The sequence below is a fragment of the Apteryx mantelli genome, chromosome 1, assembly GCF_036417845.1.
Source record: "Apteryx mantelli isolate bAptMan1 chromosome 1, bAptMan1.hap1, whole genome shotgun sequence".
Lineage (NCBI taxonomy): Eukaryota > Metazoa > Chordata > Aves > Apterygiformes > Apterygidae > Apteryx > Apteryx mantelli.
In genome coordinates this window covers 2,042,682-2,067,421 of record NC_089978.1, presented here as the reverse complement: position 1 = coordinate 2,067,421, position 24,740 = coordinate 2,042,682, and the positions used below count along the sequence as shown (strand labels likewise).

The window sequence follows — 24,740 nt, the reverse complement described above, 5'->3', positions numbered from 1 at the left end:
GTTTGTTTTCCTCCCCGCGGCCGCCAAGCGCTGGCCTTTCCCGGCCCCCCCCTCTTGCTTAAGCGTCTTCGCCGTGGGTAGTTTCTCCCTCGCCGTCAGCTCTCGCTGCTCGTGGTGCTTTTTTGCCCCCCCCCCCCCCCCCCCAGCAAGGAAGTCCAAAAGGAGGGGAAAAAACAACAAAACCCCCCCCCCCGTATCTCCTGCAGCGGGTGCGTCCGTGCCGGAGGGGGCCGGCCCGCGATCCGCGATCCGGACCCCGTGTCCCAGCCTCGCTCGGGAAGGGTGGGGAGGCAGTGCGGCCGTTTCTGGTTTTGGGGCCGGTGACGCGCGGGGCGGCACGGACGGACGGACGGATGGACGGACGGGGGGGCAGCGGGTGCTCGCCCTCCTTCGCCTGCCTCGTGCGTGGGGACGGAAGGCGGCGCGCCGCAGGCATTGGGAAAACGGGCGGTTTTTAGCCCGATTCTTGCCGTTTGCACCCCGGAAGGCGGAGGGACTCCTACCTCCGCGAGCTTCCCGGCCGAGCGGGCCGGAGCCGCGGGTGCTGGGATCTCCTCAACCGTGATGCTGGTGGCGACGGGAGACCCCGGAAAGGGCTGCGGGCGAGCGGTGAGCTCGATCCCACCCCGGCAGCCTGGATCCCGGAGCCTTCCCCAGGGATTTGCTCCGGGACGGGGCAGCCGCGGGGTGAAGGTCCGTGTCTGGGAGCCTGGCGGCGCTCCCGAAGCCGAAGGGCCTCCTTGGCCCGGCTCCGGAGCGGGAGCCCGCGAGGAGTTAAGGGCAGGGCAAGGGAGGAAGAGGAGGAGGAGGAGGAATTCCTGCTGGCGGGGTTTGAAACACGAGAAGAGAGCAGGGCCGCCTCCGGATCCCAGCCATGAGCGGGAACGAGCAGGGAACGAGCAGCGCCGTGGCTCTTCCCTGCTTTGGGAGCAAGAGGAGGAGGAGGAGAAACCCCCGAAAGCTTGGAGGGGGCTCCCGGCTCGCCCCGCCGAGCTGCCTGGGGTTCGTTTAAAGCCTCCACTTGCTTTTTCCAGACGGAGCCTGGGTTTGCTGGGGATGCTGGGGCGGCGGGATAGCGCGGCGGGCGCGATGCTATCGCTGCGCGGGCGGCCTGTGGCGCGGAGATAGCCGGCTGCCAGCCCCAACCTGGGGAAAGAGCTGGGATCGAGCCCGCGTTTCCACCGCGCCGGCGAACGTCAGCGTTTTTTTATTATTATTATTATTATTATTATTATTATTATTATTGGTTTTCTCCTCCGAGCCAACTTGGAGGTTGTTCCCTCCATGCACACTGGAGCAGAGATTTAAAGCCCGGGCCGCGGCCGCGCTCGGACGCCGTCATTCTTGGGCGTTTAATTGGTATCCAGGCTGCGCGTCCGGCTTGGGAATTTAGGTCATCTGACTACAATTACCGCGCTGTGCCGTGGGTCGGACGTGGGCCGCTCTGCTGTTCGCCCTAAACCGCCGTCACGTCGCGACCGCGTGGCTGCGAACGTCGCTCCCGCTCGGCCCCGGCGCCTCTTCTCCATCGGGTGCCGCTCGGCGGCGTCCCGGTTTCCCGCGGCGAAACTCCGCGGACCTTAGCGCCGGGGAGCCAGGAACCCCGGGCTGTTTTTCCCGGTTCTCCTCTGCCGCGTTGCTCGCCGGAGCGCTCGGATGCTGCCCGCTCGCCTCGGTAAAGCGCAGCCCGTCGGGCGGACGGCGCTCCGGGGCGTGCGGGACCGGCGAGGTCCTCCTTGGATGGACGTCAACGCCCGCTCGCGCGCGCAGGCTCTGTATTAAGGCGGTCGCTGCGTTTGCTCTCTAATTCTCTCTTTCTGTCGGCGTTTCCAGGTTGGGACGGCGATCCAGCGGCCTCGCAAAGATGCCTCTTCACGCCGCGAGGGCCGCGGCTCTCCTCGCTTGGGTAAAGCGCCCTGCTCTCCTCGCAGCTTGCCCTTTCGGTGGCACCGGCCGCCCGGCTGGACTTACGGCTGCTGCTGCTTTGGGCAATAGCCGCTTCCTGGGGGAACGGCCCCGAAATCTGGCGTGGGGAACCTTCTGGGAAGCGCGATGCCGGGGGTGCTCGTGGGGAGAGAGCGTGTTTGAGTTGGCCGGTTTTGCTCCCAAACCGAGACCGAAGGCTCCATTTCCCCCTAAGGGAAGAGGGAGACGCTGGGCTCCGCGGCGTGGCTTGCCGCGGGGTCCCCGATTCCCGACTGTCCCGTTTCTAGGTGAACAGTACAGAAGTTTGTACAGATCCCCTCGACGATCTGTCGCAGCTCCAGGACTGCGGCGTCTTCATCAAGATCATCAACAAAATGTGAGTACGAGGGGCTGGAGGGCTTCCTCCGAGCCGCCCGGCCGGATGCGAGCTGCGAGCGAGCGCACACGCTAGGCAGCTTGCCCGAGCGGGGCCGAGAGCCTCATCCCGATCCCGGCGGGGTGGGAGGAAGGGCCGAGGACGTTCCCCCTCTGGGAGACGCGGTGCTGGGGATTTGTCTCCTCCAGGCAAGGCTCCCGCGAGGCAAAGCACCTGCATAAACGGTGCTGCTTCCCGGTCGCGTGCCGCCGTGCGACGGGAGACTCCAGCGCCTTTGCGCTGCGGCTCCTTAGCTCCTGAGCTCATCCTGCATGTGCTCCCGAGCCTTTTGGGCAGCCCCGGGCTGCTGCTTCTCCCTAAACGCTGCTCAGCCTAGGAAACAGCCCGGCGAGCTTTCCTTGGCTGCAACCGCAGCGCCTTGAGGAAGCTTCGGGCTTGCGAAGCAGCTTTTAAAGAGCGACAGTTCTCCCCGTGAACGCTCCTGGTTGCTTCCCTGGCCGCTTCGGAGCGTGATACGGGCAGGATCAACCCTCCTGGCTCCTTTGCCCCAGCCCGGGACCTGCAGCTTTGGGGCGGGAATGCCTCTCCGGGGAGTCGTATTTGTCGCTCGCGAGCGCGGGTGATTAAAACCTCTAAACCCTAATGGAGCCGGGAGCCGGGCGGGCGCCTGCGCGGTGGCAGCTGCCTGTAATTAATGACCCCGTGGGGCCGCGCGGGGAGGAGCGGGCAGGGCGCGAGGCCGCCGGCCGCAGCCGAAGCTCGCCCCTCTCGAACCCTTCCCGCGGGAGGCTCGGCGGACGCCTGCCTGCTATAATTATCCCCCCGCGCCGCGTAACGAGAGCCGGCGGCTGAGCGGGGGATCCGACTGCGCGGCGGGGTGGGGTGGGGAGGAAGGAGCCGCCTGCGCCGCGGATATATTTAGTCGGCCCTGGTTTAAGCTCCGCGTTCGAGCGCTGAACAGTGGGGGAGCTGTCGCGGCGGACGGGCCGCCCCCAAGGCACGCAGCGAGCCGGGCTGGGAAATCCCAAAGCCTTAAGGCGCCGCGTGGGACGAGGAAATGCCCCGGGCGAGCCGTCGGCCTTCAGTGGCCGTCCCCGGGCCGCGTCCCTGCCTTCGGGGATCTGTGATAACCAAAGGGACCGCGAGCGACGTCGGCCGGGCGCGCGCGGGTAGGGGTTTCAGGCGCGCCGTCTCCGTTCGCTTAATCTCCGCTCCGAGCGTTAAAGTCACCTGTGCACTCTGCTAGCCACAGGACGGAGGAAGGGGAGTCGCTTCTGGAGCAGCCGCTGCCGGAGAGGATCGCCTTCGTCCGCGGCTTTCTGCAGAGTAAGCGCCTCCGCGGGAAGCGGCCGGCCCCGCTCGGTGCCTCCCGCACTCTCCGCCTCCGCGAGCGGCTCGCTCTCGTGCCCGCGGACTCGTCCCCGTCCCCGCGGGCACTGAGGACCCCCGGCTCCATGCCCAGGTTCATTCGGCACGAGCAATGCCGCCCCGAGCCCGCGGCGGTGTCGGAAAGCTCTCGGAGGGCGATGCTCGCCCCAGCCGGGCTTGGCGCAGAGCAGAGGGCCTGTGTTTTGAGGCAGCTTTCCTAACCTGGTGCCCGACCCCAAGCTGGTTAAATCCAGAGGGAAAATCCTTATCGAAGCAGGATCCCTCGAAGGGGAGATGCCCTATTGCATCTCCCAGGGTGGAGGCATCATCCTGGACAGGACTCTTGCTCTTCCACCAGCAGCACAAGCCAAGGCACAGAGAGGTGCCGAGGGCGAGGTGGGGAAGCTGGACCTGAGGATTAGGCTGCCGGAAGAGCAACCAGGTCACAGTTGACATTAAAGACTGTGTTGGGAGCTCAGCTCCGGAGCGCAGCCCGCACGCAAGCACCCGTCACGTTCCTCCCCTCGGGGTGCATCCGTAGTGCCTAGCCCTTACCCTAATGGTGATAGACCCCTGCTTGGGGTTGGGAGGCAAGGCGTCCTGCCCAACTGCGTTGGGAAGTGGCTCCCAGCTCTCCGTCTCCCTCGCTTTCCCCTTCGTCCCTGGTCACGGCAGATGCTCCCACGTGACCAGACCTCCCGCTTCGTGTTGCAGAGCACTGCAAGCACAAATCGACCACGGAGAACCTGGTGTCGGCGCAGAAGCTCCTGGAGGCGGAGGAGCTGGAGTTGGCCAAGGTAACCCGCCCGCCGCGCTGGGTACTGGTTTGAGCAGGGCGGCGCGCGGAAAGGGGCCTCCACCCTTGTGCCGTAGGACTGCGCCTTTGCCGCGGGCGCTGCCTTGAACCCGAGGGGGTTTCAACAGCCCGCAGCGCAGAGCGTGACCGACCGGCTCCTGCCCACCGCGGCAGGGAAGGGCAGCGCGTCCGGGGACCGGCACGGACGTGCCCCGGGGCGGAGGGGGAGCGGGACGCGGTTGGCCGTGCCGGGCTGATGCGCTGCCTCCTTTCAGGTGGCCGTGCTGCTGCTCTATCACACCTCCATGAGCAGCAAAAGCCCGAGGGACTGGAACGCGTTTGACTACAAGATCCAGGTAATCCCTCCGGCTGCGCTGGGCTTTCTCCGGTGAGCTTGTCGCGCGCCGTGCCCCAGGCTCCGCTCCAGCCTGCCTCCTGGCCGGCTTCCCCACCGGGCAGAGGAGGGGGAGAAGAGAAGGTGCCTTCGTGGCTAAGGCTCTGCCCTTTGGTCCTTGCCCCGAGACCTTCCCTTATGCTCCGGGCTCCCTTGAAAGGAGAGGGAGTTGTGGGGCTTTCGAGTGGGTCCGGACAGCGACGGGCCCATGACTGCAGCGTCGCAGTGCAGGCGCAGGCAGGTCGGGAGCTGCTGCCGCTGGTTTCTCCGTGCTGAGAGCCTCCGTGGTTTGCTAACTGGCCGGTGCTGCTCCGCTGCCCGGTAGCTCGTGCAGCTGCCGCAGCGCAGCCGCTGATCCCGCGGCTCGTCCGACGCAGGTCGAGCTGGCGACGATCCTCAAATTCGTGTTGGACAACGAAGAGAGCCTCAACGAGAACCTGGAGGCGTTCCTGCAGAGGAAAGGTGAGCGCCGTGCGGGGTTGCAGGCGCCGGATCTCCGGTGGCCGCCCTGCAGGCTTGACCCAAAATAGCATGTGCTGTTGGCACCGGCCCCGAGTAATTGGTCTTGCCCTCTGCAGCGGGGAGCAGGCCATCAGACCTGTTGTCCTCCCAGCTGGCATCAGCGCAGCACCCTGCTAAGCCCGAAAGGTTAATGTTGTTGTTCGTGTTTGTTATAGGAGTGTCCAAGGGCCAGCTAAGAGCGGGATATAAATAGTCAGTAACGTTGCAGAGAGCAGCGGTATGAGATATTGCGAGGGCTGAGCACCGTTGGCGTCTTCCTTCGCGGTTCCCGTGCTGCTGGCATCTAATCGGCATGCACGACCTTTTTCTAGAGCACAAAAACTAGTGGTTTGGGGGTATTTTTCTTTTTTTCCCCCAAAGCAGCAACACCATCCAACTTCCATAACCCCAAACTGTTGTGTGCTGCGCCGAACTCTGCAGGGTTTGACCCATGTAAGCTTTAATCTGTTATCCTCTCTGCGAATGGGCTCTCCTGTACCTGCATAGTCCTTCCCGCTTGGAATAATCCCCGGTTCTGTAACACGTGCTGCTGAAACGCTCTTTCCTTCAAGGCCTGAGCCAGGCAGGGTGTCCACAGCGTGGTCGTGGGAGGGGGTGTTTGTTCCGTGAGTACTCGGGCAGGACGGACGTGTCCTTAATGCGTAGGTGGAGCCCATGTGACCTTGCGGTGAGGAGGCTTTATGGCTTTCTCGGTTGGGCTGGTCTGTCCCTGCTGGCGTTTGTGGTCCCTGTGTCCCTTGGGACTTCAAACTGGGGGCTCGGTGCTTCTGAACCCTCCCTTCTGGTATTAAAACAAAGGTCACGCCGTTCTCCTTGCTTGTGACTTCTAGTGCCGCTGCCCTCATCCGGCACGTCCAGCACGAGCTCCGAGGAGCATTCCCCGGTGTTCTCCCACCCGCAGAAGCGAGAGGTGCGTTTCCTGGAGCTGCAGAAGATCGCCTCCTCCTCCGGCGTGAACAAGTATGTCCTCAGCCTCTTGGACGGCTGGCTGGGGAGGGTGGCGGGCAGGGGAGCTCCTAGGACCCGAAGGTGCGGTTGGGGTGTGTGCTTGCTCGGCAGAGAAGCTCCTTCTGGCACGGTGCCGCTCTCTCGCGGGCTCCTCGGCGGCGACACAGGGGACGTAGGGCTGTGAGATGAGCTCAGGCCGTTAGCTCCGTTTTTAGCCCAGCTCTGTCCTTTGCGACTGGCAAGCCAGGATCTTCTTCCCAAGCTTGGCTCTTGCTAACCGAGTTATACGGCGTGCTTCTTCGCAGCATGCTCCCCGGCGCGCCCTCCTCGCCCGTGGGGGACGTCATGCAGACGCCACAGTTCCAGCTGAGACGGCTGAAGAAGCAGCTGGCCGTTGAGAGAGAGAACCGGGACGAGCTGGAGATGGAGCTGGCGGAGAACCGCAAGCTCGTCACGGAGAAGGGTGAGCAGCTAGCGGGATGCGCTGGGGCTCGGGGAGGCATCTCCAGGGCTGTTCGGCTGCTGGGAAGCTTTGCTCTGGTGGGGTTTCTGCTGCCGTTACGACCTTGCCAGAGCCGGGTTCGTGCACGGTCTGTCCTGCTGACCCCCAAGTGAGGGCAGCTCGCAGCTCTGGAACTTTTCCGCTTTCCAGAGCAGACAGGTCTCACTTCATGGTGGCACCTGGACCAAGCTTGTCTGGAACAAAGCGCGATGCAGAGGCCTTGCTGGTGGGAGCCAAGACAGCTCTGACAGTTGTAACAGCTCTGAGCAGGCAGATCTCGGAGACGGCTGTTAATCGTGCTGCCAAACTGGTTGGAACAGTCTGGCAGGCGTAGGAGTCTCACCATCCACGTCTAAAATGCTCCCCGTACCGGGGATTTCCCTGGAGACATACAGACCGCAGGTTCCTTCCCTCCCCTTCCCCCTTGTATCCCCTTAAATATCCTTGGCAAAAAAAAAAAAAAGGGACTGTAGCAAAGCCTGTGGTGAACAGCAGCGCCGGCAGCCTGGCTCTTCCCTTGTATCCTGCTTCAAATGGCTCCTGGGGGTGGCTCCTCACCGGCTAGGAGACGGACAGGCACCATCCACCGTGCTCTCGGATGGGTTTAAGCGACACAAACGGATGGTAACGGGCTCTTTCTCGCCGTCCTTCCCAGAGGCCCAGATCACGGTGATGCAGCAGCGGATCGACCGCCTGACTCTGCTCAACGAGAGGCAAGCCGCCGACCAGCTGGAGCCCAAGGAAGTGGAGGAGCTGAGGGAGAAGAACGAGGGGTAATCCTCCGGGGGCTTGGCTCCCCGGCTAGGCTGGGGCGTCCCCGGCCTCGGTGTCGTCCGTCCCTTCCCCAGGGACGTGCAAAGGGGCGAGGGGAGACCGGAACGGCGGCACCTCTGAGAGGAAACCGCTTCTGCGGTCGGCCCTGTTAGGCTGCAGCTTGCGCCTAAACGAGCCTTGGAAGCTGCTGCTGGCCTAAAACACGGCAGATACCAGCCCTCTCGTTTGGTCCAATCCGGGCCACAGAGCACAAACTCCGCTTGTCCCCGTCCTTGCTCTGCCTAGTGATGTCTCAGGACCTGGTTTAGAGCTGAGTTTACGGTGCTTTCTCACCGCTGCGCGGGGATGTCTTGATACCTTAGTTTGCTCATCAGTAGCCAGCAACATCAGCCCCGGTGACATCCCCTCCTGTCTCGCAAACGCGCTCCCCGCTAAGCAGAGGGGTGACGGTCTCCTCTCCCGCAGCCTGATGATGCGTTTGCACGAGGCCCTAAAGCAGTGTCAGGATCTGAAGACTGAAAAAGGCCAGATGGACCGAAAAATCAACCAGCTCTCCGAGGAGAACGGGGACCTTTCCTTCAAGGTACGGAGCGCTGCTCCCTCTCTGCCTCCTCCTGACGCAGCAGCGCCCCGGCGTCGGGGGGAGCTGCTCCCTGCAAGCGCCCTTCAACCTAAGGGCAGCATCAACCTTCAAAGTCGAGGCCGAGCAGCGTCTCACCAACGCGTTCTCTGCTTCCCTTGGGTCTCCAGGCGCAGGCTGGGTTTTGCTTTTGGCCTCCCTGGTTAGTAAATGAGGGCTTGAGGCTGCGTCCGACCCTCTCGCATCGCTCCCTAACAGCCCGGTGTTTTGTGGCGAGACTGAGGGAGAAGATCCGATGGCAGTGCTGGACCTTGGGTCACGTACGGCTCTGCTGCTGGATCTTACGTGATCTTCACCCAGTGACTGAGCCTGCTTTGGGCCTCAGGTCCTGGTCTGACCATGGCGGGTGGGAAAGAGGGACTGGATTGAGTTGTTTGCGTTCAGTGTTTCACGTGCAGCGTGGCTGAGGAAGCGAGTTAGCCCCTCAAATTTGGGGAATCGCCAGATGCTGCTGCTGCTGTGCACAGCACTGATGCTGAGCCGAGCCTTGGGCAGCGTGTGCGTGGTCTAACCTGGCTGCGCTGGGGCGGGGGGTTTTCCCTTCGCAGCTGCGGGAGATTGCCAGCCACTTGGTGCAGCTCCAGGAAGCCCTGAACGAGCTCTCCGAGGAGCACAACGCAGCCCTGACGCAGTCGCAAGAAAAGCAGACGCAGCTGGAGAGCGAGCTGCGCACCGCCCTGCAAGAGAAGGTGCGAGGTCCCGGGGCGGCGCGGCCGAGCGGCCCCTGGCCAAGCCCTGATGTCCTGCCTGAGCTGCTCTGCCTCTCCTGGGCTGGCTGGGCGCAGCTCGCCGCAGCCACGAGGCGCGTGCCGGCGCGCTGCGCGGCTCTCCGGAGCTGGCGCGCGTCCCTCCAGCTGTGAGCGGGGTGGAGTGGGCAGGAACGTCTCTGCCTGTCCGTGCAGGCGCACCTGGGACGGGCGGCGCGAAGCTTCGCTGCCTTCGGTAGCAGCTGCCTCCCGAGGGATCTTTTCTCCGAGTACTGGGAAGGGTTTCCTGCTGCAAGGCAGGGAGGAAAGCTGCAATCGTCGCAGCGATGAGAGAAGCTCTGAGCTTGAGACAAAGCTGTCGGAGAGCTTGACTGGCATAGAATAAAACTTGATGGTTGTGCTTGGTTTTTGCCCGATTTCCCTCTGCCCTGCTCAGTCACCTGTCTTTGTCCCCAGAAATGCTTGGAAGAGAAGATTGAGATTCTCCAGGGGAAGATTTCTCTGCTGGAGGACCAGCTGGCAAAGCTGAGGGACTGCAACACGCAGGAGAAAGGAGAGGTCATGGGGGATGTCCTCAAGGTACGGCCAGATCTCAAGAGAGCTTGTGCTCCAGCAACGGGAGCAAGCACTGATCTGTTGAAAAACTCTAGCCAGGGAGAGCAAAGCACGACAAATCCTGCCCGCGTCTGGGTGCTGGGAGGCTCACAGCCACCCCTGTCCAAAGCAGCCGGGCCCCCGTCTGCCCACAGAAGCTTGTCCATAAACAGTGCACAGCTAGGAGAACTCGCATCCGTTGGGTGTGTGTGCACTTTCCATCTCCCAGTGCAGCTGTGGCCGGCGGCCCTGCAGGCCCCGCTCGGTGGAGGCGGCGTGGACGTCCGCCCTGGTAGGGCACGGGCAGGAGGTGGTCTGGCAGCGTGGAGATGGAGCTGGCCTCTCTCCAGCGCGATCTGCTATTGCTTGGCCCTGGGATGGGTCTCGTGGGGGTGAGCCGTCCACAAGAATCCCTTTTATGCGGTATGAGTAAATGAGTAATGCTTTGGGGGGGTTGTTTTGTTTTGTTTTTTTCCCCCTTCCTCTCCTCTCTGCCAGCTTGAAGAGCTAAAGCAGGAGGTGTCCAGCCTCACCGCTAAAGTGATCGAGCTCCAAGCCACCGTCCTGCGGCTAGAAGAAGAAAAGAGCCTGCGAGAGGCAAACCTGCAGTCCGAGCGGAGCCGCTTTGAGGAAGAGAAGCTCCAGCTCAGCGGCCTCATCGCCAGCCTCCAGAGCTCCGTCTCCGAGATCCACCTGGCCAAGGAGAAGCTGGAGCAGGACTTGCGGGCGCAGGAGGCGCGCCTGACGGCCCAGGTGAACACCCTCACGGCGGAGATCGGCAAGCTCAATGGCTTCCTGCTCCAGAAGGAGCAAGAGCTGGTGACGCTGCAGCAGCAGGTGGAGGAGGAGCGGGCCCAGAAGGGCCGGCTCACGGAGGACCTCCACAACCAAGAGCAGGCGTCCCGGGAGACCATCAAGGGGCTGAGCCTCCAGGTGGACCAGCTCAGCAGCACCTTGAAGCACAGCGAGGAGAAGCTGGTGCAGGTCACCCAGGAGATGGAGGCGACGTGTGAGGGGGAGGCCAGGCAGCTGGCCGCTGTCAGAGCTGAGCACGAGAAAGCTGTCCAGGAAAGGGACTCGGCTCTGCAGCAGCTACAGCGTTTCCAGCAGGTGAACGAAGCGGAGCTGGCGGCCCTGAGCAGCCAGCTACAGACCTTGGAGAAGGCCAGAGACGCCAGCCAAGCCGCATCCGTGCAAATGCAGAAAGAGAAGGCTGAACTGAACCAAAAGGTTCAAGAGTTGGAAGCCAGGATCCTCGAGCTCACTGCCCAGTGCCAGCAGAGCACGGCCCAAGCGGGAATGGCCGAGACACTAAAAACCCAGCTGCGAGACCTCGAGAATAAGCTGAAGGAAAGTCAGCAGAAACTGGCAGATAAGGAGAAGTTGGCCAAGGAGAACTCCCGCCTGCAGGAACGGCTGCTGTTCCTGGAGGAGTCTGTGCGAAACACGGAGGGGATTCTGGAGGACGAGAAGAGGAGGGCATCTGAGAGCCTCGAGGGGAATCTCGCCAGGATTTCGGAGCTGGAGTCGGAGAAACAGCAGCTCATGCAGCGCCGAGACCAGGCTCTCCAGGAGAAAGGCAAGGAGCAGGCAAAGAGACAGACGCTTGAGATGCAGCTGCAGCAACTGGGAGAGGAGTACAGAGAGAAGACCAAGGTGCTGCAGAGTCAGCTGGCAGAAGCTGCTAAAGGAGAGGAAGGAGAGCGTGGGAAACTGGAGGAGCAGGTGAGGGTCCTGAGTAGGGATCACACGCAGACCTGCCAGCGGCTGCAGGCTGAACAGGAGAAAGTGGCTGGGCTGGAGGCACGGCTGAAACGCCTGGCCACCGAGCATCAGGAAAGGCTGGCCGTGCTCCAGACAGACCTGTCCAGTGCCCAGGCGCAGGCAAAGGAGAAAGAAGGCAAGGAGCAAAAGCTAAGGGCAGAAGTCTCCTCTCTGCAGGAGAAGATCGCAACCTCTGACCAAGCTGCGGCCAAGTGCAGAGCTCAGCTGGAGGCAGATGTGCGGAAAGCAACAGAGATGCTCAAGGGAGTCTCCAAGGAGTTGTCCGATGAGAAGCTCAAGTCCAAGGAGCTCGAAGCTGCAGTCAAACGCCTTGGAGAGCAGGAGAGCGAGAGGCTGACGAGTGTGGAAGCCGACCTCTCTCGCACCGCCTCCGTCGTGAGGGAGAGAGAGCTGGAAGTGGAGAGACTCTCTGGTGAGGTGACGCTGCTGAGTGCCAGGCTGGAAGAAACGCTGCAGAAGCACAAGCAGGACCTCGCGCATCGGGACGAGGAAGCGAAGTGCCTGCGGAAGGAGGTGGAGCAAGCCAAGGCGGACTGCGCCGCGGAGAAAGCCCGCAAGGCGGAGCTGGAGGTGCAGCTGCAAAACTCCATCAACGAGCAGAGGGTCGAGCGGTCTGTGCACCAGGAGGAGCTGGCCCGGTCCCTGGAGCTCATCGAGGAGAAGGAGGGGGAGCTGGATGAGCTCCGTCTGAAAAACGTCTCGCGGGGTGAAGAGTTGAGAGACCTGCAGAAGACTGTCAGTAAGCTGAAAGGAGAACTCGCCTCGGTAGAGGCGGTGAAGGAGCGGGCGTCAAAGATGGATAATGAGCTGCAAGGCTTCCTGGAGGCTGCCAGGACCCAGGACGTGGAGATAGACAGTATCAAGGCTGTTTACTCAAAGGAGATGTCCCTCAAAAGCTTGGAGAAGCTCCGTCACAGACAGCAGGAATCCAGCTCAAGCCAAGACCTTTACCAGGAGAAGCTTAAAGAGGCTCAGATGCTTAATTTGCAAGTGGAGAAGCTGGAGCAGAAGTGCAGGGAACAGCAAGACACTATTGCTGTCCTGGAGAAAGCAGCAGCTGGAGCCAAGGCAACTGAGCACCAGCAAGCAGAGCTGGAGGCCTTGAGGAAGGAAGCGGCTCAGCAGAAGGAGAAGGCGTCGGAGCTGCAAAAACTGCTAGAGGCCTCGAGATCGGCACAAGCTCTGCAAGACGGCACCGTAGAGACCCTGAAGAAAGAGCTGCAGGACAAGGGTAAAGAGCTGATTCAGAGTAAAAATGCCATCGCTGCTGCAGAGAAGGAGCTGGCATCCCTCCGCTCCTCAGCTCAGGAAAAGGGCAGGTCGGAGGAGAGCTGGAAAGAACAAGTGGCCCAATGCATCCAGGAGATGGAGAGGAAGAACAGCCTGATCGGCAGCCTGGAGCACGAAGTGTCCATCCTTCACCGGCAGGTCACAGAGAAGGAAGGGGAGAGCAAGGAGCTGAAGCGCCTGATCGTCGCCGAGTCGGAGAAGAGCAAGAAGCTGGAAGAGAGGCTGCGGATGCTCCAGACGGAAATGGCCACGGCGGCCTCGCGGGCGGCTGAGAGATGCTCGCTCATGAAGGTGGAGGTGCAGCGCTGCCAGGAGGAGATGGAGAAGCAGCGCTTGACCATTGAGGCCCTGAAGAGGGAGCGCCACTGCCAGAGCGAACGGGAGGAAGAGCTCCGTCAGGAGGTGAAGGTCTGCCAGGACAAATACTTCCAGAAGGAGCAGCTCCTCTCCTCTCTGCAGCAGGAGCTCGGCAATGCCCAAGCCCTCGCCGGCGAGCTGATGCCCCTGAAGCACCTGTACCAGCAGCTGCAGGCGGAGCGCGCCTCCCTGGAGAGCAAGCACCGCGACGACCTGGAGCAGCGGGTGAAAGCCATCAGCGCTCTGCAAGCAGAACTCGCCAGAGCCAAGCTGGAAACGGCGGAGCTGCCCGCCCTGAGGGAGAAGTCCTCGGAGCAGGACCGGGCGATGCAGAGGCTGCAGAAGGAGAACGCTGACTACGCGGAGCGGCTCGCTGGGCTCCAGCAGGCCAACGCCAGGCTGTCCGAAGAGAACCGAGGGCTCAGCGAGACCTCCAGCCGCGGGCAGCAGCGCTTCGACGCTGAGCTCAGCCAGGCGCGGGAGAAGCACGCTCGAGAGCTGGAGCGTCTCAGGCTGGAGTCGGAGAAGCTCGTGGCGGGGAGCAGGCAGGAGGCCGCCGAAGCCGCCAAGAAGCTGGAGGCCATGAGCAACAAGTACGAGAACACCAAGGTCAAGGTGCTGGAGGAGAGGCAGAAGTTCCAGGAGGAGAGGCAGAAGCTGGTGACTCAGGTAAGGACCCGTCTGTCTCCCTTCTTGGCCTCCTCGTGTGGGCAGGGGGAGCGGGGAGAGGCCTCCTGAGAAGAGGCATCTTCTGCCCTTTTTAAGCCTATTTTCCTGGCCCTGAGGCTGCTCTGGGCAGGTCTGCGTGCCGGAGCGCTGCAGAGCCTGCTGTTGGCTCTGAGGAATAGAGCTTGTCTTTAGCTGAGGAAGCACACGAGCTCCTCCAGAGCCTTGCCGGGCGCTTGCTGACCGGCAGGGAAATCCCGCCTGGGAGGGCAGAGCAGCTGCCTAGCTCGGCTGCCTGCTAGGCTGCCTCCAGGCTGGAGAGCGGTGGCTGCTCTCGGGTGAAGCTGGCTCCTCGGCCGCAGCTCTTGGCGCCGTCCAGCTGAGTCGGTGCCCTGTGAACTCGCTCACCCAAAGCTGCTGCTCTCTGGAGTCAGGGATCCGTTTCTGCTCGATCCCAGCTCTTCCAGAGCCTGGCGATTAATCCTAGCGCCCTGGTTCACAAAGGTACGGAGAAGACCTACGTGTCCGTGGGGCTCGGATCTCCTACGTACCTGTGTGAATCCAGGTGCACCTGCTCAGCCTGGGCTGGTGGGGTGGCAGCTGGGGGGACAGACCTAGGACAGACGTCCCTCCCGAGCGATCCGGTCTCGGCAGTGCGGACGTGGAGGAGCCGTGCAGCCGCGGGGAGGCTGGTCCTCGGGTTTTTTTGGCGCGCGCGTGCGACGTGTTCACTTCTGCCTCTTTGTGCTCGCCCCGTGCTACAGGTGGAGCAGCTAGAGGTATTTCGGAAAGAACAAGCTAAGCAGGTAACGCATGCGAAGTGCCGGCTGCTTAAACGGTGACGGTGCATGGCCCGAGCCGCTGCCGCTTCCCACCAGCGCCGCCGCGAACTGTTGCGGTTGGGGATCCTGCTGCGGGGCATCCCTCCCCGGAGAACGGGACGCGGCCGCGCTCCGAGCGCGCGGGGCTTTGGCGCTCGCCCCGCGGCGAGTAGGAAGCGGGGCCCGCGGAGCCTTTAGCTCAAACCTGCCGCCTCCCGCGCGCCCGCTCGCAGTGCTGCAGGAGGCCCCTCGGCGCAGGTCAGCAGCCTCCTCCTCCTCCTCCTCCTCCCCTTCCCCGCGGCGCCGGGGCTCCAGCGGCCTCTTAGCTCGACCCGGCACCGTTGCTCTTGCGTCGCCTCGTGCCCAGGGAGAGGAGGTTCGGGGGGAGCTGCCATACCCCCTTCTTCTGCCCGCCCGTTGGCTCCCCGCTGCCACCGAGCGCCAGCTCCTCCGCTTTGCTCGCCGGGAGGGAGCACGGCGCTCGCGGAAAGCGGATGCGATCTCCCTTCGCGGGAGACCGCATCCAGCCCCTTTCCCGCTTGCACGCGGAGGACGCGGGCTCGGGGCCGCGGGGTTTTGGGAAGGACCCAAAGCGGGTAGCTCCCGGCGTGGTCCTCTGAACTCCTGCACCTCCCCACGGCTGGAGACGAGCGACCCGTAGGGCTGCTGCTCGCAGGACACCCAGGTCCTGAGCGTGCTTGCGGCGATGCTTCGGAAGGATTTTTGGGAGCTGCCTACCCGCGCCCAGGGCTCCTGCTGGGGGCCCTCGCGGGTCATCTCGGCCCCTCTCGAGGTTTCGCGCCTCGCGTGCACGTTGGGCACCGTCCTCGAGCTGCGGGAGCCTCGCTGGGGGGCCTCGTGCCCGGGAGGATGGCGAGCCGCAGCGCATCCCCTTGGAGCGGCTCGGCTTGCGATCCGGCACGGGGAAGCCCACCCGGGGTGTGGGGGGGCTGCACCTCCTGGTTTTATTCCGAGAGCAAACGGTTGGCAGCGGAGACAACCGCTTGAGCGAAGGCTGCGGGGAGGCTCCGTGATTCTTGCGCCGCCTCCTCTAACCCTCGTGGCTAGAGGGCGTCTCGTTTTCGCTTCTCGCGCGTGGCCGCCTGTGTAGAGCAAACCTCCTCCCCGCAAAAACTAACTTGGGGCAGCGGCGAGCTGTCCGCCTCGGATCCGCCGACGGATCCCCCCGGGCGGCAGCAGCTCCGCCGGGGCTGCGCCTGCTGCCCGGGGAGGCTGGAGGAGCTGGGAGGGCGCTCCGGGCGCGCGGAGGGACGGCGCCGCGAGCTGGTGCGAGTAACCCCTGCTCTTGCAGGTGGAGGAGCTGAATAAAAAGCTGTCCCAGCACGAGAAGGCCACCCGAGCCCAGCAGCAGAGAGTTAAGGTAAACGGGGGGGGTGGAGGGGGGGTGTCCAAAAATACATGCGCCAAGTGGGGTTGAGCCTTTGGGTGGGTGCAGCGGGGTCCCCGTCCCCCCCCGTTGGAGCCGGGGCTCGGCCGAGCCCAGGAGGGTGGAGGGCGCCTCTGAGCCGGGCTCTTCCCTTCCCTTCCCTTCCCGCCGGGCAGGCGCTGGAAGGGGAGCTGCAGACGGAGGCCACGCGCCAGCAGGAGAAGGTGGCCGAGCTCCAGGAGCAGCTCGCCCAGAAGGAGCAGGCGGCCGAGCACTACAAAGCGCAGGTACTGCCAGCTGGCGCATCCCCCGGCCTCCCCCGGCCCGGGAGCACTCTGCCGGGGAAGCCTGACAGCCTGCGGGTTTCCTCTCTTCCATCCTTCCTAGATGGAGAAGGCAAAAACTCACTATGATGCCAAGAAGCAGCAGAACCAGGACCTGGCGGAGAAGCTGAAGGCGATGGAGCAGCTGCAGAAGGAGAACGCGGAGCTCAAGGCGGAGTCGGAGAAGCTGGCCAAGGAGCTGCAGCAGAGCATCCTGCAGGCCAAGGAGTCGGAGCTGAGCTGCAGGAACCTCACCAGCCAGGTCCGCAGCCTGGAGGCTCAGGTGGGTGCGAGGCTTTGGCTTTGCCTTCTCCCTCCCGCTTGGAAGGGCGTGTGGGCTCCGTGAGGACAGCAAGGCCGCCTGCTCCCCTGCAAACACCCTGCTCGGCTCTCGGTGCCGAGTAGCCGGGGATTTTCTGCTTCCACGTGGGCGTTCGGGCCGCCTGGATGCTTTCCGCTCCCGGCGGGGCAGCCCGTCCCTCACCGCGTCCCTCTTCCCCCGGCCAGGTGGAGTTTGCCGATCGCCAGCTACGGGAGCTCGGCAAGTTCCAGGTGGCGACGGATACGCTGAAGGGCCGGGAGACCTTCCGCCAGAACCCGGCCGACCTCAGCACCGACAGCCTGGAGCTGAGCATCGACGAAACGCAGCCGCTCAACTCCACCAGGTACCGGCGCCGCGAAAACCGACCCCGCGTCCTCGGGCCTTTCCGTTCCCGGCTGCCCCAGTGGTAAATCCATTGCCACGTGTCTGCAGGAAGCCCAGCCGCTCGCGGTCGGAAGCCTCGGCCGGGCCGGGCAGCGCGGAGTCGCCGGCGTCCCGGCGGCTGCCTCGCAAGGTGGAATCCTTGGAGAGCCTCTACTTCACCCCCATCCCGAGCCGCACGCGGGCGAAGCTGGAGAGCAGCGGCGGCTCCCTGGGCGACCTGTCGCTGGACTCCGGCTGCAAGACCCGCTCGGCGCGGCGCCGCACCACGCAGATCATCAACATCACCATGACTAAAGTGAGCGGGGCTTGGGGCGAAGGGACCCCCGTGCTGTGCCGGGGGGGCTTCCCAGGGCCTGGAGAGGGAGCTAGGGAAAGGCGGAGATGTTCCCTTGACCCATTGCTCCCAGGGCTGGCTTGGCTGCAGCCGTCACCCTCGCGGGCTGGAGGAAAAGTGGCCCCGAGCTGCTCCCCACCTCTTTGCGCCAAGCCGCGTCCTGAGGAGCCCTGGAGCTTCTGTCCTCCAGGCGCGATGCCCGTGGTTGGTGCGAGGGTCGAGTTGGCAGCGGGGGGAGGACGAGCATGGTGGCGGGTGGCCTAGGAGGAGCCGTGGTCTACCTGCTCCCTGCCATCCGTGTGGCCGCTGCTGCGGGTGTCTGGAACCGGCCGTGGGTTTTGACCTCTGTTTTTTATCCCCCCCCACTCAGAAACAGGCCAAGGTGGAGGAACCGGACAGTGCCGACGCGTCCTTCTGCAGCATCCCGTCGGCGCAGCCCCCGAAAGCCGCCCCCGGAAAGGGCAGGCTGCGCTCGGCCGCCTCCGCCCGCTCCCTCGCCAGCTTCCCTTCCCAGGAATCCCTCGTCAAGCCGGAAACCTCATCGCCCGAGGAGACCACCCCAGGCAACTCGGCGCTCCTGAACCTCCCGGGCTACCGGCCCACCACCCGCAGCTCTCTGCGACGCTCCCTGGCCGGCAGCAGCTCCAGCCTCGGTGAGCCGGGCGCAGCGGGTTCGCGAGCCGTGGGATCGGGAAGCAGCTCCTCGCCTCGGCCCCCGCTCAGCCCCCGTGGCTTCGCTTTCAGGCCGGAGCAGCGTCTACCTGAGCGCGTGCCAGGACGAGCCGGAGCAGCTGGACGACTGGAACCGCATCGCCGAGCTGCAGCAGCGCAACCGAGCGTGTCCCCCCCACCTGAAGACCTGCTACCCGCTGGAGAGCAGGGTAAGAGCGGGGCAAAGCCCTCCGCGCCTGGGAATCGGCGTTTGGCTTTAGTTCCTTAGCTTCCCGCCGGGCTTCCCGTCGGCAACGCCTCTGCTTCTCGCTCCTTCAGCCCTCCAACTCCCTGGGCACCATCACGGACGAGGAGATGAAGACGGGCGACCCCAAGGAGACGCTGCGGCGCGCCAGCATGCAGCCCTCGCAGATCGCCGAGAGCGCCGCGGCCCGCCGCGCCACCCTGGGCGCCTCCTGGGCCGGCATCACCACCCGGCAGCAACGGAAGCGCCTCTCCGACGAATCCCACCAGGGTCCCGACACCCCTGAGGTGAGCTGAGCCGAGCCTGGCCCGTCATCCCGGCCGGTCCCCGGCTCCCGGAGGAGCCGCGTTGGGGTGGTGGCGGTGGAATGGGCTCGGCTGCAAACCTTCCGAGCTGCTCCAAAAGGCTGCCGGGGCCGTCGGGGGATGTGGGAACGGCTCCTCGCTGCCAGCTCGCGCGTGGTTCCCCCCGTGGGGGTCCCAGCTCGTCCCCCCTCTCTCTTGCAGTCCAAGAAGTCCCTCAGCTGTTTCCCCCGTCCCCAGACGCCGCGGGAGCGCAGCGAGCGCCGCAGCTCCCAGGTGAGCCGGCGGAGCGAGCAGCAGGCGGTCAGCAAGCAGGTGAGCGGCTCCGGCGGGGCGGCTGTCCCCAAGGAGGGGCCGGGACCCCCCCCCCCGGCCCTACGCAGCCCCTCGCCGCCCCGCGTCTTCCTCCGCAGGCCGAGAGGCGCCAGTCGATGGCGTTCAGCATCCTCAACACGCCGAAGAAGCTGGGCAGCAGCCTCCTGCGCCGGGCGGCCGCCAGGAAAACCGCTCCCAAGAACTCGCCCCGCGGCAGCACCCGCCGCTCACCCCGCATCGCCACCGCCAAGTCCCCCAAGGGCAAGGTGGGCGCCGGGGGGTGGCACTGATCTCCCCCCCCCCCCCAACCCCGTCCGTCCCTGGTGGGATCTCTCTCCTGGTATGGCAGACGGCCGGTCCGGCATGCACAGCCGCCCCGGTGCCGTCGGCACGGTGTCACTGTCCCTAACCCTCTGCTCTGTCTCTTCCAGGCCACTCGCCGGTCCCTCAAGGACACGAAATTCTGAGGTTTTGGGCCTGGCCCCGCCTGGGTGGGGGGAGAGAGCAGCCCCCCCTGTGCCACCGGTGCCCCCTCGCCTCTCCCTGCTGCCCCAGCGCTGCCGGGGGCCGGGGGGGGGGAGATGGGGGTCACCCTGCTCTCTGCCACCCCCCCCGCCACCCCCCTTGCGCTAATGCCACCGAGCTGCAGGGCCGGGGGCTGCGTTTGCGCCCCCCCCCCCCCAAGCCCCCTCCCTGCTCCGCTGCACCCCCTGCCCGGGGCATCTCCCCTCCTGCGCATGGGGGGGGCAGGAAGGGATCCGGCCCCCCCGGGGCTGCCCAGGGGCAGGGGGCTCCGCTTTGCCCTGGGGGGGGGGGGGGGCCGGTGTCCGTGCGCTGCCCATCCTGCAGCTTCACCGCTGCTGCTCCTCCATCCCTCCCTCCCTCCCTCCATCCTGGGACTCATCCTGCCCCGCTGGGGCTGGGGAGGGAGGTGGCGCAGCCCCCTCGGCCCCGTTTGGGAGCCCCGGGTGCCGGCAGGGCTGGCGGTGCCGGAGGGAAGCGACGCTCCCGCCCGCCTGCCGCTGCCCTCCTGCCATGGGGGGGGTGTGGGGGGGGAGGATATGGCATTTTTAAAGTGTTTCTACTTGTAAATAAATTGTATTTTTCTCCTGCTGTCTGCGTCCCGGGTTTCTCCTCCCGCGAACGTCCCCGTGTCTTTTTTCGGGGCAAGCTGGGATGGCCCCAGCTGGCGTTTCCGGGTGCCCAGGTCCCGCTGGCCCTGGAGGCAGGGAGGCTCTGGGATAATCCGGGATGTAGGGAAGTGCACGTTCCCCTGGGTGGGGGGCTCACGGTCACGGCCCGTTGTGCAAGGAGTGGGAAGCTCCGGTCGGACAGGGAGCGGGGACAAGGCAGGGCCTGGAGCGGCTGCTCCCCATCCCGGCCGGCAGCCCGGGCTGTCCGCGCTCACCCGAGAGCAAGCCTCGTCTCCTCCCAGCAGCTCCTCCCGCCAACCCCTGGCCCAGCCTCGCAAGCGGCAACAGCCAGGAATTTGAGCGGGTCCTGAGGAAAAGTATGTAATAAGAAGGGAAAAGCGTGGCAAAATCACCCTCATCCCTGTATCTTCGCCATCGCCGCCTGCTGCACTGGGTCCCCTGGGCAGGACGCTCACGTAGGGACACCAGCAGCCACAGGAAGGTTTTCCCTCTTTTCCTCTTTCTCTCCTGTTTTATTCTTCCCCCAAAACAGCTGTCGTTGTTACAGCCGCGTCAGCCCGCAGCTACAACCGACTGCACGCGAACCTCCCTCACCCTCCTTTGCGCAACAGCCCAGCGCAGGCCCCTGCTCCCCCTCCGTGTCCCGGGATGGGCTCCCGCTTCTCCCAGGGCCAACCTGGCTGCGGGGATGGAAGCGATCTCGCCCTCCAACTCCGCTGTCGCTGCCCCCAGCCTGCCCACCAGCTCCTGCCGCTTCCCTTGCTGGCTCTGCTCCCGGCTGGAGCTGCCATGTCCAAAACCGGCGGCGCATCCCGGTCTAGCACCGCTGCTCCACTGGCACCGGCTTTGCGTGGGGCTGGCGGCAGCAGCCTGCTGCGCCTCGTCCCTGATTTGCAATGCCCGAAGTGATGAGGGCCAGGCAATTCCCAGCACCTGGAATTGGCGCTCCCGTCTTTAACAGCGGCAGCAACGTACGGTTCTGGCACACGTAGGTCCAGCGGGTCAGGGAGCCGCTGTCCCTCCTCTTCTCCGGACCCCCTTGGCCTCTCCCGTCTCCGCGGCGGGTTCACGAGGAAGAGGTTTGCTGTTTGAACGAGTTCCCGGTAACTGGAATTTCCCTTGTCCTTGTCTGCATATCGAGACCACCGGAGGATCAACCGCGGCCCTAATTCGGAGGAGTCTCTGCAGATCAACCGTCCGGGGAACGCCGAGGCCGGGGCTTGGCTCCGCTCCGGCATTGTGGCCCTATTCCGCCCAGAAGGGAGCGGACGAGGTGCCCAGCTCCCCGCAGGCGCTGGCGTGTCTCTCCACCTCCGCCGCGCGGAACGGGAGCTCGCAGATGGGACACGGCACCCAGGCGTCGGGGGGCAAATCCGCCCCCGGAGAGGAGGACCAGGCCGCCTCCAGGGTGAAGTCTTCCTCCCCGCAGCTGGAGGCATGCGCGGGAAGGAGATCCACGCGGAAGCGGCCTGCGGGAAGGGGAGGTAACGCGGGTTTCCCAAGCTGTCTGGCTTCACAGGGAAGAGCTCCGTGGTCGGAGCAGGGTTAGGGCCAGGGTGCTGTTACCGCAGGAGCACCTCCCATGGGAGAAGGAGCCACAGGGGGCTTGGAGCGGGAACTGCTCCATGCTCCGGACAGCTGCGTGGAGACTCTCCGGGTTTATGGAGAGGCTCGTTCAGGCCAGAGGACACCTGCCGCAAAGCGCTCACCCGAGCAGATGGGGCACGTGCCCAGCTCCCCTCGACTGCTCTCTCCTCTGCTCTCCCTGATCCCGGCCAGCTTTCCTCCACGGTCTCGGGCTCCGGCTCTTCCTCCGGACCTGGACGGCCTGGACAGAGCCGGCAGAGACCTGCACAGAAGCGTTGCGAGAGGCGTCGTGACTGCAGGTTCTGCTCTGCGGCAGCATGCCGAAGGGGAGAGCCACGCTCCAGCTGCGCGGCTCACTGCCGGGCTCGGGGAAAGAGCTGCCTTCGAAAGACTCGGAAGAGAGGAATGGTGGGAATGGGGGCAGGAGAAAAGTGGTGACCTGAGAGGTTACCTGCCCGCCGGGCTCCGAGCTCTCTGCCTCTCGCCCGCCGTCCTGCGGGCTCTCTTCGGGGCTGCGGGCGCATCCTGCGCGGACCCTGGATGAGACAAACGATAATCCTTCTGTCCCCTACGGCACTGCGAGATCTCCCGGTGGAAGGGGTCACGGAAGAAGCAAACAAGCAGCATTCACGGACCCCCGTCGCCCAGGGGGGTGAAGCGGTCGGGAGACAGGCCCAAGCAAACGGCATTTTCGGTGAGAGCCCCCCAGCGCGGGCTCCCACCCGTGGGACGTGGCAGCCTCCAGCCACCCCTGGAGGTGGCCCGGGCAGGAAAAATAGTTACGGGATCGCAGGAGGCTCCTCGCCGAGCCGTGGGACCTGCTGGCGCCTCTCAACGCCAGCCCGGAGGCGACTCCTTGGCACAGTTTTGGGGGGCATGGACCAGCTGCGGAGAGGTTCTTTGGGCTGCGATATTCCCCTCGCAAGCTCAGAGCCCCCAGCAGGTCGCAGTTCTTGCTCACCCGATGCTGCGGGACCTCCCGGGTCTTCAGCTGGCTGCTCCTGGTCGCTTCCCAAGGAGCCCGCACCGGCTCCGGGCTTGAGAGCCCGGCTTCGAGCTGCTGACAGCAGCATCCTGGCCGGCCGGCTGAGGCGGGCCGGGCTCCACGCTTGGGATTCCAGCTGCTGCAGGCGGCTCTTCAGCTGCTCCTCCTCCCTTGTGCTCCTGGACGCCGACAATCCGTCGGCACCCACCATCCCAGCCGGGATGAAGGATCGCGAGGGACCGAACCGCGCGAGTGGGCAGGGGCGGAAGGGCAGGGGACAGGGAGCAGGCAAAGAAGCCAAGCAGGCAACGTCTGGGCGTCAACCGCCCCCCCCGGGACACGCGTGAACGCAGCCTGTCCCGGACGGAAGGACATCCCAGCTCACGGGACGTCCAGCCAAGGCCTCCGAGTCGCCCAGCCCAGCCCAGGCTACTTACACAGGCGGTTCTGGAAAGAAAGTCCGGCAAAAGGCGGGATTGGAGTGCCAGGGGCTGGCTGCAGGCTCGGGATCCTCCTGCAGGAGATGAGGCCCCACATTTTTCCTAGGAGATCGGTGCGCCTTGCCCCCCGCCGAGACCCCGAGCTTGGCTCCCCCGCGGGAAAGGAGCACAAGGAGCCCCAGGAGGCGCCTACCGGCTCTCGCCGCGGCGGTGGGGGCGTCCGGCAGCGGTCCGCGTCCGGCGGCGTGCGCACCCGGAGAAAGGAGAGCCCGAACTGGCCGTGCTTGCCGAAGGGCTGGCTGCAGAGGAGCCGCACGCGGTCCCACTTCTGGCCCGTCGCTGGCGCCAGGAAATCTGCTGCAGGGGCAGCGGGGCAGAGCCGGGATCAAGGACCGCTTCCTTCCCGCATCTGCTCTCCGCAGTCCCGTTCCCAACTCCGCATGGGGCTCCGGGACACGGCGAGCGGCGCGGTGCTACGGACACGGCAGCTGCCGAGACTCCCAGCCCCGTCCGTTGCCGCAATCCCACAGCCTCTCTGCTCCGGCCCGGAGCTGCCACTTCGCACCGGACGCTCCTTACCTTCCTTAAACATCCGGACTCGGCAGCGGTTGCGGCCCAGCTTGGCGTCGGCCGGCGTCATCAGCGCCACGCTGGGCAGCAGGGTGGCGTACGGGCGCTCGAGGGGCCACGAGGAACGTCCCACGTCCACCTGGAGGAAGGCGCAGCCGCAGTTCCCTGCGTTAAAGAGGGGGGGAGGGAAGAGGTGAGTCCCCGCCGTGCCCCGACTCCTCGCGTCCGTCCGTCCGTCCCCCCCCCCGGGGCCGCGCCGCTGCCTCCCCGCTCGCGTACCCACGTCGACGTAGCCGATGGCGCTGGCTCGCTCCAGCTGCAGCTCCACTTTCAGCTGCCCGCTCCGGTCGCGGGGGCAGCTGAGCCAGGGTCGGAGGCCGTCGTCCCGCAGCAGGTTCTCCGCCGGGTGCCGGGGATCCTGTGGCACAAGCGCGGGGAGCCGTTGGTCGCCCCTTCGGTTGGTGCCTCACGGGGTGCAGGCAGCTGCCTCCCTTTCCACCCCTGCCCGCTTCCAGAGATCTTAGCAGCTGGCGTGGAAAACCCAGGATTTAGGAGCCTCCCCCCTCCCCGGCACCCTCGGAAGGGAAACTAGGAGAAGGAAGAAGCGCCCAGGTGACCTGCGAGGAGAAGGACACGACGTGGCTGATTTTCACCGGAGCCATCAGGGATCCTTCGGAAGCGGCTGCCTCCGAGGTCTGCGGGTCCGGCCCAGCCGCTCGCTGCCCGCAGCCGGCGGGGAGAGATGGGGCGCAGGCCCTGCGTGGGACAGCTGCCATTTGGGGGTGCTGGCCTCGCCCCCCCCCTCACCCCACGGCCCCCCCGTGCCCCATGTCCCGCCCCACGGCCCCCCCGTGTCCCTGCCCTGCCCCACAGGCCCCCCTGTGCCCCTGACCTGCCCCACGGCTCCCCCCGTGCCCCTGACCTGCCCCACGGCCCCCAGTGCCCCATGTCCCGCCCCACGGCCCCCCCGTGTCCCTGACCTGCCCCACGGCCCCCCCTGTGCCCCTGACCTGCCCCACGGCTCCCCCCGTGCCCCTGCCCTGCCCCACGGCCCCCAGTGCCCATGTCCTGCCCCACGGCCCCCCCGTGCCCCCATCCCTCCCCACGGCCCCCCAGTGCCCCCCACCCTGCCCCACGGCCCCCCCATGTCCCCCGTTCCGCCCCACGGCCCCCCAGTGCCCCCCTCCCTGCCCCACGGCCCCCCAGTGCCCCGTTCCGCCCCACGACCCCCCAGTGCCCCCCTCCCTGCCCCACG

The 24,740-nt window shown here is 65.4% G+C and overlaps 2 protein-coding genes across 3 annotated transcripts; one reads left to right on the top strand and one right to left on the bottom strand.

The window, feature by feature from the left end:
- The first annotated feature begins 1,839 nt into the window (after window positions 1-1,839).
- On the top strand, window positions 1,840-19,433 carry NUMA1 (nuclear mitotic apparatus protein 1). Of its 2 annotated transcripts, XM_067305270.1 has the most exons (25): window positions 1,840-1,906; window positions 2,214-2,302; window positions 3,549-3,628; window positions 4,385-4,467; window positions 4,742-4,822; window positions 5,238-5,322; window positions 6,213-6,342; window positions 6,636-6,793; window positions 7,488-7,605; window positions 8,072-8,189; window positions 8,795-8,935; window positions 9,410-9,532; window positions 10,046-13,648; window positions 14,410-14,451; window positions 15,779-15,847; window positions 16,030-16,140; window positions 16,241-16,459; window positions 16,684-16,841; window positions 16,931-17,177; window positions 17,587-17,869; window positions 17,961-18,097; window positions 18,207-18,419; window positions 18,639-18,749; window positions 18,848-19,015; window positions 19,181-19,433. In XM_067305270.1, the coding sequence occupies exons 1-25, from the start codon at window positions 1,865-1,867 to the stop codon at window positions 19,214-19,216; spliced, it is 6,645 nt and encodes a 2,214-aa protein (XP_067161371.1). In that variant the 5' UTR covers window positions 1,840-1,864; the 3' UTR covers window positions 19,217-19,433. The 2 variants fall into 2 exon arrangements, with proteins under 2 accessions (XP_067161371.1, XP_067161437.1); XM_067305336.1 differs by lacking the exon at window positions 14,410-14,451.
- Window positions 19,434-20,394: 961 nt separating this feature from the next.
- Window positions 20,395-24,270, bottom strand: XNDC1N (XRCC1 N-terminal domain containing 1, N-terminal like). The gene is made up of 9 exons (XM_067289527.1): window positions 24,103-24,270; window positions 23,765-23,903; window positions 23,495-23,650; window positions 23,109-23,272; window positions 22,913-22,989; window positions 22,452-22,654; window positions 21,942-22,026; window positions 21,613-21,752; window positions 20,395-21,450 (listed from the first exon to the last, which is right to left on the bottom strand). The coding sequence occupies exons 1-9, from the start codon at window positions 24,259-24,261 to the stop codon at window positions 21,149-21,151; spliced, it is 1,425 nt and encodes a 474-aa protein (XP_067145628.1). The 5' UTR covers window positions 24,262-24,270; the 3' UTR covers window positions 20,395-21,148.
- Between the last annotated feature and the right edge of the window lie 470 nt (window positions 24,271-24,740).

Excerpts from the sequence above, each read along its gene's own strand:
- NUMA1 (XM_067305270.1), top strand. The coding sequence starts at position 1,865 with ATGCCTCTTCACGCCGCGAGGGCCGCGGCTCTCCTCGCTTGG. Across the intron at positions 4,823-5,237 it reads CGTTTGACTACAAGATCCAG|GTCGAGCTGGCGACGATCCT; the intron begins GTAATCCCTCCG and ends CGTCCGACGCAG. Across the intron at positions 19,016-19,180 it reads CCAAGTCCCCCAAGGGCAAG|GCCACTCGCCGGTCCCTCAA; the intron begins GTGGGCGCCGGG and ends TGTCTCTTCCAG.
- XNDC1N (XM_067289527.1), bottom strand. The coding sequence starts at position 24,261 with ATGGCAGCTGTCCCACGCAGGGCCTGCGCCCCATCTCTCCCCGCCGGC. Across the intron at positions 23,904-24,102 it reads TCGTGTCCTTCTCCTCGCAG|GATCCCCGGCACCCGGCGGA; the intron begins GTCACCTGGGCG and ends CTTGTGCCACAG. Across the intron at positions 23,651-23,764 it reads CATCGGCTACGTCGACGTGG|GGAACTGCGGCTGCGCCTTC; the intron begins GTACGCGAGCGG and ends TCTTTAACGCAG.